At 59.4% G+C, this 15,543-nt stretch overlaps 1 protein-coding gene across 5 annotated transcripts in view; it reads right to left on the bottom strand.

Moving 5' to 3' along the window:
• UGT8 (UDP glycosyltransferase 8) overlaps positions 1-15,543 on the bottom strand; it is a 43,545-nt gene that overhangs the window by 20,821 nt on the left and 7,181 nt on the right. For 3 of the 5 annotated variants that reach the window (XM_059695558.1, XM_059695560.1, XM_059695561.1), the window contains exons 2-3: positions 3,457-3,485; positions 1,464-2,287 (exon numbers count right to left, since the gene is read on the bottom strand). In XM_059695558.1, coding sequence (XP_059551541.1) covers positions 1,464-2,285 — 822 coding nt within the window. In that variant the 5' untranslated portion in view covers positions 2,286-2,287; positions 3,457-3,485. Of the gene's footprint in view, positions 1-1,463; positions 2,288-3,456; positions 3,486-8,763; positions 8,879-15,543 lie in introns of those variants that run through there. The other 2 variants (XM_059695559.1, XM_059695562.1) reach the window with 2 other exon arrangements.

The raw sequence follows: 15,543 nt of genomic DNA, 5'->3' as shown, positions 1-15,543 counted from the left end.
CCTGAGCCTGCTGACCTCAGGGTGCAGGGAGGAGGGCGCCCCTGAGCCTGCTGACCTCAGGGTGCAGGGAGGAGGGCGCCCCTGAGCCTGCTGACCTCAGGGTGCAGGGAGGAGGGCGCCCCTGAGCCTGCTGACCTCGGGGTGCAGGGAGGAGGAGGACGCCCTGAGCCTGCTGACCTCGGGATGCAGGGAGGACACCCTGAGCCTGCTGACCTCGGGGTGCAGGGAGGACGCCCTGAGCCTGCTGACCTCGGGGTGCAGGGAGGATGCCCTGAGCCTGCTGACCTCGGGGTGCAGGGAGGACGCCCTGAGCCTGCTGACCTCGGGGTGCAGGAAGGACGACGCCCTGAGCCTGCTGACCTTGGGGTGGGGGTGCATACCAGGGCCAGGGCACCCAGGTCACCTCTGCGGCCACGGCAGCCACAGTCCCCGCTCCGACATGAGAGACCAGGTCAGTTCACCCCGAGGAAGCGGACGGGGACCTTGTCTAGTCGGTGGCGGCGGCTGCTCTGAGTCACTGCAGTGACTGAGGTGGACGGCGCTGGGGCTGCAGCTGGGACGTGCCCGACGCCTGGGCAGACAGGTGACGCTGTGACAGACAGGGCTGTGCGAGGGCCTCGCGTTGGCAGCGGTTCTGTCTGATGCAGGTCATTGACTACTGACCGTGTCCCGAGTGAGCCGTGGTCCCGGGCCTGGGCTACCCGGTGACACCACCCGCACAGGAGCGAGGCCACGGGAACTCTGGTTCGGCCGCACCTCCTGACCCCCCACAATTCAGGTGACGCGGCCAAGCTCGCGGCCCACGGGCCTGAACCCACCGAGGAATCAGCAGCTGAAATGCGTTCCTTTGGGGTAAACGCACGTTGCCTTCGCGCTGCTGTCATCCCCCCTGCGAAGCCCCTAACAGCTGGGAGGACACCTGTTACCTGTTACCACTTCCAACCGGCTGCCTCCTGCAAGCACCCGACCGGGCGGGACTGGAACCCGCAACCCAGGTACGTGCCCCTGACCAGGAATCGAACCCACGGCCCTTCGGTGCAGGGCCGGCACTCTAACCACTGAGCCACACCCCCCGGGGCCTTTGTTCACATTTAATACCTAAGGGCCCGGATCAGACAGGGGCCTGCTCATGGAGGGGACTGGGTTTCATTAAAGCAAAGCCACTCCCACTCGGCGTCCCTCTCCCCACATTCTGCTCACACCCCACAGCGATGGCTGCGTCAGGAACCCCTCCAGCTCGTGTCCTGACCACGTGGCCCAGTGGCCCGGGCGTCACAGACTCGCTCCCGGCAGGAGCGCGATCCCTGGCCCCGAACCCCCCCTGCCCCCATAAGGGGACGGGTGGGCTCTGTCCTCCTGCCTTCAGCAGCGTTTCTGCTCAGATAACCACCCCTACGGCTCCTGAAAACCCAGACCGACCGGGGGCCCCTCTGGACACGGGTCCCGGGACGCGCGGGCCTCACCTGGGGCAGCGGGCCGGCCGGCTTGGTGAGGATGCCGCCCACGTAGACGACGTTGGGCAGCGTGGGCCGCGGGAACTCCAGCGCCACGTCGGTGCAGAGCATCCAGAGGCTGGAACCCTGCACCAGGTCGTACAGGGAGCGGCCGGGCAGCAGCCCGTGCTTCCGCATGACCCGCTCGTACTTGGGGAGCACCAGCAGGTGCACCCCCAGCCGCGACACCAGGTACACACCCGCGTTCTTCATCCTCTGCACCAGGCTCATGCGGTCCGTGAGCAGCGAGTTGAACTCGGGCACGTAGGCCAGCGGCGCGGGGGCGCCCACCTCGGCCGGGTACCAGAGGCCGGTGGAGAAGACGGCGTACTGCACGCCCAGCAGGTGCGCGATCACGAAGCCGCACATGTCGTTGGGGTCGACGAGCAGCAGGTCGAAGCGCTCCCGCCGCAGCGCCCGCAACAGCGCGCCGTTGCCCAGCATCATGTCGCAGTTCCGCGTGTAGTGGTCCAGGATGTCGAACAGCTCCACGGCCGTCAGCCGCCCCGCGAAGATGTTGCGCATCTTGGCCTGCAGGAAGGCGTCCGAGGCCGAGCTGTTGAAGAGCCCCGGGTAGCGCCGCAGCCCGTAGTGCGGCGAGGGCGCCAGGTCGCGGCCCTCCGACAGCAGGAACACGGTGCGGTGGCCCCGCGCGTGCAGGGCGGCGGCCAGCGTCTTGAAGATGTACATGTGGCTCTCAAACATGATGGGCGGCACCACGATGATCTTGGCGGCGTCGGCGACCCCGAGGGCGCCCCACAGGAGCACCAGGTACGGCAGGCAGGACGTCATCGCTGCAAAGACAGAGCCGCTGAGTACAGCCTCGCAGTCCTGCAGCCTCCCCGCACAGCCCTGGGCACAGCCCTGCAGCCTCACCACACAGCCCTGGGCACAGCCTCACCACACAGCCCTGGGCACAGCCCTGCAGCCTCACCGCACAGCCCTGGGCACAACCACACTGCACAGCCCTGGGCACAGCCTCACCACACAGCCCTGGGCACAGCTGTGGGCACAGCCTCACCATGGCCACCTGCCCGGCTTCTGCCCCAGGACCCCGTCCTAAGCACCTGTGTCCCTGCAGGGTCACTGAGCGAGGACAGCTCACGTGCACAGCATGCAGGCGGCGTGGGTAAGAGAGCCTTGTGTACACACTCCAGTGTGACCTGAGACTTCCCGAGAGACATGGGCACCTGGGGACCCTCAGCTCGTCTTTTCACCGAGCACCAGTCCGTCCAGGAAGCTGGGCGAGAGGCGTGTCTCTCACTTAATCCTTCCATCTCGGCAGCTACCTTCCCCGCTACGACCAGGCAAACACTGACTCACAAAACAACGGCTCAGGTCGGAGTTCTACCCGGGACACTTTCCCCAGGAAAACGCCCTACAGTGTGGACCGCCTTTAGTCCGGACACCCCGAGTCCCTGCAGACTCACTCGGGGCTCATCTGTCCAGACACCCCAAGTCCCTGCAGACACACTCGGGGCTCATCTGTCCGGACACCCCGAGTCCCTGCAGACACACTCGGGGCTCATCTGGGCCGGACGCTGAACAGGAGGTCAGGCCTGGTGTGTCCGGGACCTGGAGGGCGGCAGCCAGGACGCCTGTCCCACACCTGCTGTGGGTGCCCCAGCTCAGGGCTGGCCAACCTCCTGCCCTCCATGGGGACAGACAAGGCGCAACAGGGAACCGTCCGCTGGCCCCGTGACAAGGGATAACCCCGCCTGGGGGGCCACTAGGTGCCAACTGCCATCTCCCGTGCTACCTACCGTCATGGGCACTGACGCCATACAAGCAACCGGCACCCGGACAGAGAAAAGGTCCCGGCAGGAACTTCGCAAAAACCGGACACTTTTACCTCAAGGATCACCTACACAGACTCCTGCCGTCACCACCAGAATCTGCTCTCACTCTCATCGCCCACAAACCCGTCTGCACAAACCCACCGCCCACAGTTTAACAACGATACCTTCTCAACATGCAAACGCTGCAAGCGACCTAAAAAAAAAAGAAATAAGAAAAAGGAATCAGTAGCAGGCAAGGGAGAGGCGAAACAGCGCATGACCGGGGCGCTGTCCTCTCCCTCCAAGCGTGTGTCCGAGGACGGACGGCGAGGCGCGAGGGCACACGGCCATTCTGATCAGAAGCCGCGCGTGACACACGTGTGGATCAGCCACGTCAGATGCTGCTCGACTGGACACGAGAGCTTTAAACACGGAAGGCGGAGAGGACGCTGCTCCCGCAGCGGCGAGGTGCGTGACGCTGGTCCCAGGGCCCTGGCGGGAGGGAGGGTGTGGCCAGGCTCAGGGACACGTCCCGGGCCGTGGTCCACGGTGCAGCCTCGCAGGCCGTCCGCTGGTCTGGCCACTTCCAGGGAAGAAAACGTTAGGGCCCGGAAGTCCACATGTTCTGAATTCCCGGAACGAGATTCATGCAAAAAAATTCTTTCAGCAGCGTGTCCGTGGCCTGTCGCGGCCCCAAGCCCACGCGGACATGGGTGGCGGGCCAGTGGCCTGCAGCGCCCACGCATGTGTGTCAAGGGGGCTGAGCACCCAGTCCAGGCACCTACTTTTCAAACTGTCACTCACTCTGTGTCCCAAACAGCTGGGAAACAAACCCATTTCTCGTCAGAGAGGCCGGGGACGGGCCAGGCCGCCCAGAAGAGAGGCCCCTGTGAACCTCACTCTATTCTTTCTTTTCTGTTTCATATTGTCTTTCGGTCACGGATACACTGTGAAAACAAGTCACTCAGCACGGTCTTTTGTTGGAACTGGTTTCTGAGAGGGAGGAGGACAGACGGACGGGAGAGGCCACGACCTCGCTGTCCCAGGAGGGGCCTCTGTGGCTACTGAGAAGCTGCCTGCACCTGCGGGGCCTGAGGAACTGAAATTTAAATCCTACGTAACGTGGCCACCTGCGGCTGGTGGCTGCTGCGCTAGAATAAAGTTTAAAAAAGGGCATAGTGTCCGGCCAGCGTGGCTCAGTGGTTGAGCGTCAACGTATGAACCAGGAGGTCACAGCTCTATTCCCGGTCAGGGCACATGCCCGGGGTTGTGGGCTCCATCCCCAGTAGGGGGCATGCAGGAGGTAGCCGATCCACGATTCTCTTTCCTCATTGATGTCTCTGTCTCTCCCTCTCCCTTCCTCTCTGAAATCAATAAAAATATATTTTTTTAAAAAAGAAACTGTGCTCCATCCAGTGGAGTGGTACTCAAAGCTAAAAAGAACTGAGCTACGAAGCCGTGAGAAGATGTGGGGGAGCTTCAACGCACGTTCCTAAGTGGCAGCCGCCAGCGGCCACGGCCACGGCCACGCACTGTGCGAGTCCAGCTCCGTGCCACTCGGCAAAGGGAAGGCCCCAGACAGGGCCCAGGAGGCACCCGGGGATGATCCGAGCCAGGAAGTGACCCGGCCGTGTGACCGGTGGCGACGGGCACGTGTGTCCCACGTCTGTCCAAACCACGGCACGTGCAGCGCCAGTGGCCCTGATGCGAGCTGTGGACGCTAGGGGATGAGGACGTGCCCCTGGGGTTCATCAACTGTGGCAAATGTCCCCTCTGGTGGGGACGCTGAACGTGGGAGGGGAGCCCACGTGTGGCCGGGGGTATACAGGACATCTTTGTACTTCTGTGAGCCTCAAACTGCTCTAAAAAAATAAAAGCCATCTATAATAATAAAAGCGTAATATGCTAATTAGACCGGACGACCTTCCAGATGACCTTCCAGACGAAGCCTGGGTCCCGGGTGCCAGAGGGAAGCCGGTGCCGGCAGCCGGGGGAAGGAAGGCCTACTCTTGCACCAACTTCATGCACCGGGCCTCTAGTACAGTAAATAAAATACCTTTAAATGTAACTAAAAGTATATTTGCTCTCTACTAAGTATGACAAGCCTTCTCCTGAAAACCCAGAAATAACACAAACTGTGCAGAAACACTGTATTATGTTGTTAATCCTCACCCGAGGATATTTTCCCACTGATTTTTAGGGAGAGTGGGAGAGAGAGGGGGAGAGACAGAGAGAACATCGATATGAGAGAAACACACCAATGGGCTGCCTCCTGCATGTGCCCCAATTAGGGGCCGAGGCCGGGGAGGAGCCTGCAACCGAGGTACGTGCCCTCGACCGGAATTGAACACGGGACCCTTTGGTCCGCTGGCCGACGCTCTAGCCACTGAGCCACACCAGCCAGGGCGAAACCCTGCATTGTTTTAATGGGAAACTATATCCCATAAGATGTCTTCCTTCCCAAACCACCGCTGAGCAATGTGGGCGTCACATCAGAGCGCCATCCAGTGTCTGCACTGGTTCTGCAGGTACAAAGCTCCTGCCACCATCCCCCCCCCACCCCCCCGAGAGCATCATGAGGGCTCCCCACAGGGGCTGCGTGGTCTGCCCTCCCCCGGGAGGCAGCCGCCCGGCACACCCCGCCTGCCCTCTCAGCGCCTCCTACCACAGAAGCTCCGTGCATGCTGTTCCCACCGCCAGCCATGCTTGTCCTCGCCCCTGCAGCTGCACTCAGGCCCTGCCTCCAGGCCAGCGCTCACAACCTCCCTCGCGGCCCTTCTGTGCCTGCAACGGGGTTATGGTCAGTGGGTCTTCCTGTGACTCTACGACGAGCTCTATTTTCCTCTAGGCCAGTGGTCGGCAAACTCATCAGTCAACAGAGCCCAATATCAACAGTACAACAACTGAAATTTCTATGGAGAGCCAAGTTTTTTTAAACTTGAACTCTATAGGTAGGTACATTGTTATTAACTTAATTAGGGGACTCCTAAGCTGGCCTCTGCTGCCAGCCTCATTTTCCTCTTTAATTTTAACAAACGAGCTCAGGATCTCGCCAAACCGTCACCGGAGGCGTGAGCTCAGCGACGCCCCTGGACGCGGGGGCAGGAAGGAGGGCTGGTCCGGGGGCCTCTCGCCTTCCCTGAGCCCACATCGGGCGGCGAGGTGCACTCCCGGGTCGCAGGGAGGAAGCCGGCCTCGGCCGGGCCACACGCGAAGGCGCCCAGGCGAGGGGCGTGCCCTCCCCGCCCTCCCCCGCCCGGAGCCTGCACGGTCCTGGGCCCCCAGCCGAAGCCCGGACCACGTGCCAGCCTCTGGCCCCGGCTGGGCCACACCCGGGAGTGCCGGTCAGTGGCCAGGACAGAAGCCCAGGTGGGGCGCGGGATCCGACCTGGCGCCCTGGGAGGTCCCCCCTCCTGCTGGCGAGAAGGAGGACGAGGTAATGATTAACACCCCACGGCACGGGCGCCTCAGGGACAGGCTCCGGACAAAGACGCCGGCCGGCCGGCTGGAGCCAGAGCCCGGCCCCCAGCCCCCACCAGCCGGTGACTCAGCCACCCACAGGGAGATGGCTGCTCTGTCTGGCTTCAGGCCCCCGGGAGCCCAGAGGGAGGGCTGGCCGGCCCGTCGACCCCGCACCCAGGGCCTGTGTGCCCGCCCAGGCACCCTGCTCCAACCGACCCAGGCGCCCCCGTAGCCGCCAGGAGTTCCAGCACAACAGCTGCCAGGTCTGCCTTTTTAGACACTGGGCTCTTGATCCAGCAAAGCCCCTTGAAAGAGACCATGATGGTCCACGGTGACGCTCCAGCCCTGGCGATGACCCGTCCCCTCGCGGACACAGGACTCAGACAGGGACCGTCAGCGGCACACGCAGCGCAGTCCCGCCCGGACGCTGCCCCTCCGGGAGCTGAGGCTCCGGAACGTCCATCCGTGGCCCTCGATGCCGCCCTGGGGCCACGGAGCGAGCGCACTGACCGAGACCCCCTAGACCCGTGGTCGGCAAACTGCGGCTCGCGAGCCACATGCGGGCCTTTGGCCCCTCGAGCGTGGCTCTTCCACAAAACACCGACTTCTGCGCATGGGCCACGAAGTTTCAATCGCACTGTACATGCGAGCCCGCACGTGGTCGGCAAGCTCATTAGTCAACGGAGCCAAATATCAACGGTACAATTGAAATTTCTTTGGAGAGCCAAATTTTTTAAACTTAAACTATATAGGTAGGTACATTGTTATTAACTTAATTAGGGTCCTCCTAAGGCTTAGGAAGAGCCACACTCAAGGGGCCGAAGAGCCACACTCAAGGGGCCAAAGAGCCGCATGTGGGGGGAGAGGAGATAAAAGCAGGAAGAGAGAGGAGAGCCGGGCCCAGGGAGCCCAGCAGACGCAGCACTCGGTCCCTCGCACACCAGGCCCCACGGTGGGATTCAGGTCAGCGCTTCGACACAAACCATCACCGGACAGGAAGGCGCTCAGTGCTCATGCCCAAAGGTCACCACTCGTGGGAACGGGGTGCTGGGGACCCCAGAAGCTGCATCTACGACAGACAGCTGAGATCCTCCATCAGGGCTGCAAGCATGTGGGGTCAGACACAGAAAAGCCTGCTCAGCCGGCATGGCTCAGGGGTTGAGCGTCGACCTATGACCCAGGAGGTCACAGTTCAATGCCCAGTCAAGGGCACACACCCGGGTTGCGGACTCGATCCCCAGTGGGGGGTGTGCAGAAGGCAGCCGATCCACGATTCTCTCTCATCACTGATACTCCTATTTCTCTCTCCCTCTCTGAAATCAATAGAGATTTTCCAAAAAATAAAACCTAGCCAGGAAAGTGCTGACGAGGAAGCACTTTGAAATCTCAACTCCAGCGGGTGCCGGGACACGGGGAGAGCTTCTGACTGCAAAGGAGGCTGGGCCCGGCCTCGGAGTTTCATCCTACAGACCCGGGAGGGGCCGGGGAACCTGCATTCTAACGCGTTCCCACCTGAGGCCGATGTGTTGGTCCGGGGACCGTTCTGAGAACTGCCAAGAGCAATCAAGGCATCTCAGTCAAACAGTGCGATTTTGCTCTTCGATAAAGAAAGCGGCGGTGACGACACACTCTCCATCTTTACGACGTGCATTTAGGATACAGACGGCAAACGGGATGTGGAGACGGACACTTAGGGACCCACGGACCCACGGAGAGAACAAGGTGTGGGCTTGTTTCTGCCCGTCGCCCAGACCAGCTGGTACCACGTCTCTCCAGGCACCGGCCTCACGTGACCGGCTGGCCGTCGCAAACAATAGGAAAGTCTTTGCCTGGACTCTGACCTCATCCTTACAGAATGGAGAGCAGTTTCACGAACCACACAGCCGGGCACGTGTGAGTCTCTAAGTTCTGACAGGTATATGCTCTCTTTAAAAGATAATGCTTGATCCCTGGCCGGTGTGGCTCAGTGGATAGAGTGTCGACCTATGGACTGAAGGGTCCCGGGTTTGATTCTGGTCAAGGGCACGTACCTCGGTTGCAGATTCCCGGGCCCTGGTCGGGGTGCGTGCAGGAGGCAACCAACCGATGTGTCTCTCTCACATCGATGTTTCTCTCTGTCTCTTCCTCTCCCTTCCACTGCTCTCCCTAAAAGTCAATGGAAAAATACCCTCAGGTGAGGATTAACCAAAAAAAAAAAAATGGTGCTTGAGCCCGGCCAGCGTGGCTCAGTGGCTGAGCGTCAACCTATGAACCAGGAGGTCAGGGTTCGATTCCCGGTCGGGACACATGCCCAGGTTGAGGGCTCCATCCCCCAGTGTGAGGCAGCCGATCCATGGTTCTCTCTCATCACTGATGCTTCTATCTCTCTCTCCCTCTCCCACTCCCTTCCTCTCTGAAATCAATAAAAACGTTTTTAGGAAAAAAACTGACGTTTTAGAGTTTTGTTAGGGCGTGTCCTGTCCTTTGCTGGGACTCTACTGGCGGGCGTGGGGAACACAGAGGAACCCCCCTCCCCACACGGCAGACCCACACGGGGGAGGAAGGGCCTTCCGGGCACCATCGCAGGGGACGGTGCCAGGACCACGCGGCCACGCACGCCTCCTGCTAACTGATGACGGCTCCTCCCTCCCTTACCCGGGCTTTTAGCATCGCCTGCAGCTCCGTCAGTGAGGGTCACAAAACAACCACATGTGACCGAAATGCCCGGCCGCAAAAATCAAAAGCAAACTTGTACACGTTTCCCTCCCCGACTCCTCAGAAGTCCTGGACCGGGAACAAGTGACAAGCTTCCCGCGTCGTCTCCTACGGGCCGCCTAACCGCCAGCAGAAGGTTCCAGTGGAGCACTGGGTAGAACTGCAAACACACACTCCCGGGGTGAGGGGGGGCCCAGGCCCCCTCTGAGGCCCGCTGCAGGCGCCCGCACAGCCTGCGTCTCCCAGGCACCAGGGCTGTACCGGCCGCTGCCCCGAGTCTCGCAAACGTAACGGAAATAAATACACTGAAACTCGGCACTTGGTGCACTTGTGACGGAAGGACAGCGAGATGTCTACATGTGCATTTCCATTTAGAAACGAAATCAGAAAGACAACCTAATAAAAACCAAGAGAACCAAGATGGTGGCATAGGTTAACGCCGGAGTTTGCTGCTTTGAACAACTACTTCAAAAGTGAAGCCAAAAAACGGAAGGGACATCACCCAGAACCACAGGAACGCTGGCTGAGTGGAAGTCCTACAACTAGGAGGAAAGAGAAACGCACACGGACACTCAGAGGAGGCGCAGTGCTGAAGTCAAATTCTGAGGTGCGGAGTGCGCGGAGCAGGCTGGCGGCGGAGGGCGCAGTTGGCGTTTTCAATCGGGAGGGAGTCGCAGACTCTGAGCTCCAGATCCGGGCGAGTCTTTAGGGACCCAGACTCAAACGGGAGAAGCGGGACTGTCTGGCTTCGGTCAGAGCGAGTGCAGCTTTCTCTCCCAGCTTTGCAGCGGGTGCTGGGACTCAGAGAGGCAGAGCCCCTGGGGACAGGACTGAGAGCCGCCATAACTGCTCTCTCCCGCCCACCCTGTTGATCCTGTTCGACCCGCCCTGCCCAAGCCCTGCACAGAGGCATTTGCCGGATAGCCTCAGGCAAAGGCTAGATTAGCACCTCCCTAGAGGACAGAAGTTCTCTCACTGCTGACACAGCTGATTCTCATAGCCACTTAGCCTGGAGGTCAAACCCTCCCTAGGATTAGCTACAACAATCAAGATTTAACTATAAGACTTCGAACAAAGACCACTAGGGGGTGCACCAAGGAAGCATAACAAAATGCGGAGACAAAGAAACAGGACAAAATTGTCAATGGAAGATATAGAGTTCAGAACCACACTTTTAAGGTCTCTCAAGAACTGTTTAGAAGCTGCCGATAAACTTAATGAGATCTACACGAAAACTAATAAGACCCTCGATCTTATATTGGGGAACCAACTAGAAATTAAGCATACACGGACTGAAATAACGAATATTATACAGACGCCCAACAGCAGACCAGAGGAGCGCAAGAATCAAGTCAATGATTTGAAATGCGAGGAAGCAAAAAACATCCAACCGGAAAAGCAAAATGAAAAAAGAATCCAAAAATGCGAGGATAGTGTAAGGAGCCTCTGGGACAGCTTCAAGCATACCAACATCAGAATTATAGGGGTGCCAGAAGATGAGAGAGACCAAGATATTGAAAACCTATTTGAAGAAATAATGACAGAAAACTTCCCCCACCTGGTGAAAGAAATGGACTTACAGGTCCAAGAAGCGCGGAGAACCCCAAACAAAAGGAATCCAAAGAGGACCACACCAAGACACATCATAATTAAAATGCCAAGAGCAAAAGATAAAGAGAGAATCTTAAAAACAGCAAGAGAAAGAAACTCAGTTACCTACAAGGGAATACCCATACGACTGTCAGCTGATTTCTCAACAGAAACTTTGCAGGCCAGAAGGGAGTGGCAGGAAATATTCAAAGTGATGAATACCAAGAACCTACAACCAAGATTACTTTATCCAGCAAAGCTATCATTCAGAACGGAAGGTCAGATAAAGAGCTTCACAGATAAGGAAAAGCTAAAGGAGTTCATCACCACCAAACCAGGATTATATGAAATGCTGAAAGGTATCCTTTAAGAAGAGGAAGAGGAAGAAAAAGGTAAAGATACAAATTATGAACAACAAATATGCATCTATCAACAAGTGAATCCAAGAATCAAGTGAATAAATAATCTGATGAACAGAATGAACTGTTGATTATAATAGAATCAGGGACATAGAAAGGGAATGGACTGACTATTCTTGGGGGGGAAAGGGGGGTGGGAGATGTGGGAAGAGACTGGACAAAAATCGTGCACCTATGGATGAGGACAGTGGGTGGGGAGTGAGGGCGGAGGGTGGGGCGGGAACTGGGAGGAGGGGAGTTATGGGGGGGGGAAAAAAAAGAGGAACAAATGTAATAATCTGAACAATAAAGATTTAATTAAAAAAAAAAATAGAAACGAAATCAGAGTCCCAGTTTCAAAACTAACCGTAACTGAGTTTACGCCCTCTCGCCTGGGGAGCAGGGCCGGCGTTTCGGGGGTGGGGGGAGGGCTGTCTGAACCGTGCAGACCATGCAGTCCCCCCCGGCCCCGGGTAGAGCAGGGACCCCCGGTCGGGTCCGCACCAGCGTCTCCCAGCTGCTCGGCGTGAAGACTGCAGAGTGGCCTGGCCCACGACTGCGAACAGGTGGACTGTTAAACATCTGGGAGACGCAAATGCAGACAGCAGCCTTTGAAAACCCAAGTAATGACCTTCTGGCCCTTTATACGAATGTTGTACTGGATTCGAAAACAGTGCCTGTGTTTCGGCTCTAAGGCTGAGTTCTGCCCTGTGACAGCTGCTCCTGAAACCAACGACTGCGTTAATTCTCTGAGGCTCTTACTGAGGGCTCCAGGTGCACACAGCATGGGCTAGGCAACCTCATCTGTGGTTCAAAACCGCCCCCCCCATGCCCTTCACCTCCGGGCAGAGCCGGGCGAGACACAAAGACCAGCGGGAATGGAGCCGAGACACGGGAGCACGCAGGCCCAGGTACAGGCAGGCCGACCTGAACGCCGTGACCAGACCCCGTGCTCGTGATGGGCAGCCCCCCAATTTATAATCACTGGGGCGTTCTCTGAGTCTCCCCCAAAGGCAGCGACGTCCCCCTCCCCCATTCAGAAGGCAGGCGGGTGCAGGAGAGAAGGGAGGGCAGAGGCCGCCCACAGAGAGTGAGCTGCCTGCCCGGCTTCCGTGTGGCACTGCTGGGCAGCCCAGAGGCCCACGCTGCGCCCCGGCCCATCGCGTCTGGCTGCGCTCTCCACATCTCCACATGGGGGCTCGGGCACCGTGATTCAGGTGGGGAGGGGTGTGCAGGGGCCCAGGGCCCAGAGGTCAGCTGGGGCCTGCCCTTCCATGCGCTTTGATCGCCAGCCAGGCCTACGGACGGCACTTGGGCATGAATTTTGTGCACCAGGCCTCTGTCTATAATAATGAAAGTGTAATATGCTAATTAGACCAGGCTGCAGCCGTGGGATAGAAGGAGCCGCCTCAGCTGCAAGGGAGGGATCCAGGCAGCCGGGCTGCAAAGGCCTGCTCTTGCACGAATGTCGTGCATCTGGCCTCTAGTTCTGTGGGGCCTGCCAGGTGGCTGCCTGCAGGCTGCCGGGTGTAGGCCGTGACCGAGGACCCGAGGCCTCACCCACAGAACATTCCATTTAAAACCAAAGGAAACGCCTCGGGTTTAAGGACACGGTTTTAGGAAAAACAACAGGACAAAAGCGCTATTGCAATACACAGAGAACATGGGACTGGGCTGCCTCGCGGCGCAGACACTCAGCCTGAGCTTGCCCCACCCTCTCGAGCTCACACTCTCCTCCGAGAGAGCTGGCTCAACGTCTCAGCATCATCCAGACACAGAAATGAGAGGCCCAGAGGCAGCCCTGGGGTGACAGCATGGGGATGACAGCGTGGGGAACCAGCACGGAGAGTCCCCAGGAAAAGCAGGCACCCGGCAGACGCCATGGGGGCACCTGGCAGACGCCTCCAGGGCTGGACGGGACCTGGGCGGGGGGTGGGGGAGAAGAATGAGCGAGGCAGGTGGGCCCAGGTGGACAGAAGCAGCCCTGGAGGCCAGGGTTTCCTGCGTGGACCGTGGCAGAGCCAGGCGTCACTCAAGGGGGGCAAACGGCTGGGCAGTGAGGACGACAGGGGGATGGAAAGCAGAGGGTCCGAGGTCAGGAGGCAGAGGCACTGCGTGGCCAGGAAGTGCCAGGGACACAGACCGACAGCAGGTGGACGGAAAGTTCCAGCATGTGGGCAGTCGTCATGACGGGGACGTGGTGCCCTGGGCTCAGGCAGAGGGCCTGGCCGGCTCCCAACACCAGCCAGTCCCCTGATGGTGATGCCCCGGGGGGACGAGGCCGGTTTGGCTGGAAACCAGAGGTCCCGAGAGAGTGTGGACAAGGCAGAGCTGCCTCCACTCGCAACGGCCTGTGTCACCTCGCCACCGCCGCCGGGTGAGAATGAGGAGAGAAGAGCAGGTTTGGGGACAAAGACACCGGGAAAGGCGCACGGCCCAGCCAGAGGGGCCGGTGAGGAGGGTCCCGCAGGGTCACGGGGAAGAAGCTGGGGAGGGAGACCACTTGGCAGCACGCCAGGGGCCAATACAGCAGGGGGTATGGCCCTGGCAAGCATACACGCACCCAGTGCAGGGGCACCCAGACGCACGAGAAACTTCCGGAGGCATCAAGGGGGAGACGGACAGCAGTACAGTCGCAGCAGGGACTTTAACACCCACTGACGTCACGGGATACATCTTCCAGACAAGAGTCAGCCAGGCAACAGCCCTCCTGCACGACTCACTGGATCCGACGGAACTGACGCCTTCAGAACATTTCACCCCACAGCGGCGGAATAGACATTCCTCTCAAGTGCACACGGGACATTTCCAAAGACAGACCCCACGGCGGGCGCCAACCAAGTCTCTACACGTTCAAGAGGCTGAAATCCTATCGAGCACTTTCCCAGTCACAACAGCATGAAGTCAGAAATCAGCTGCAATGAAAACGCTCAAAACAACTAAAACCAAAGATGGCCGAGGTTGCAGCAGGTGCAGGTGCCGGCCCAGGCGGGTGCGAACACGAGTTCGGTGCTGACGCCGGATCCGGACTGTCCTCTGTCCCCGGTCACGCGTGTGCGCGCCGTGACCCCCTCTGGACAGCGCTCGGCCAAATGGAGAAGGTGCCAGCGGGAGACCTGCCTGAGGGTGACTTTCCCGGCTGCTCGGGGGGCACGGGGATTTCCATGGCAACGTGAGCGAGCCCTGGCCGCAGCCCAGTGTCCCAGCAAACCTCCCAGGCCGGCCGCTGGGGTGGCCCCCAAAATGGGTGCTGACGGCCACAGGCCTGTGTTTGAACCCACTGCGTTTTGGGGTGAGCCCCAGCCCCCAGAAGCCCACACTACCCCCCGCCCCCCCCCCCCCCCCCCGGTTCTCAGGTGAGCCCCATGAAGGGGTATTTGCAGAACCGGGAGTCAATGGAGCCTTGATTAGCATTCATCTCCCCCACAGCTTCCCGGGAATGAACAGGAAAACCTGTCAGACCAGCTCTGGCCCCAGCCCAGTCCCAGGGGCTGCGGGCACCTGAGCTCGGCCCAAAGCAAACCCGGAAACCAAGGAAGACCCGGGGGCCTGGCACTGCCCACGTCCAGGGCAGGAGGGCGCGGGTCCCCGCAGCCGGAAAGCACCCTCCCTGCCCAGCCTTCCCTTCTGAATGCCGGGCATCACCCCCAGGTTGGGGGGGGCACCCACTGAGCCTACATCTGGGGGCACGAGTTTCAGAGACTCGGGTAGAGGAGCGGTGACCACATCCCCACGGGCACGGCTGCCCACGTGTGCTGGTGGCCGAGTGTGTTTGCTTCCCTAGATGAGGAAAGCCTGAATTTGCAAATCAGATTAGTCAAAACAAGACGTCCTGGTCACAGAAAGACTCTGTGCTTTGAACAGCCAAGTCTCTTGCCCTGACCGGTTTGGCTCAGTGGATAGAGCGTCGGCCTGCGGACTGAAGGGTCCCAGGTTCGATTCCGGTCAAGGGCATGCACCTTGGTTGCGGGCACATACCCAGTGGGGAGTGTGCAGGAGGCAGCTGATGGATGTTTCTCTCTCATCAATGTTTCTAACTCTCTGTCCCGCTCCCTTCCTCTCTGTAAAAAATCAATGAAATATATATATGTTTTTTTAAGCCAAGTCTCTGGTCCATTTGAAACACAG

The sequence above is a fragment of the Myotis daubentonii genome, chromosome 5 (assembly GCF_963259705.1).
Source record: "Myotis daubentonii chromosome 5, mMyoDau2.1, whole genome shotgun sequence".
NCBI lineage: Eukaryota > Metazoa > Chordata > Mammalia > Chiroptera > Vespertilionidae > Myotis > Myotis daubentonii.
The sequence above is the reverse complement of the archived record's forward strand: the minus strand, read 5'-3'. Positions and strand labels throughout refer to the sequence as shown.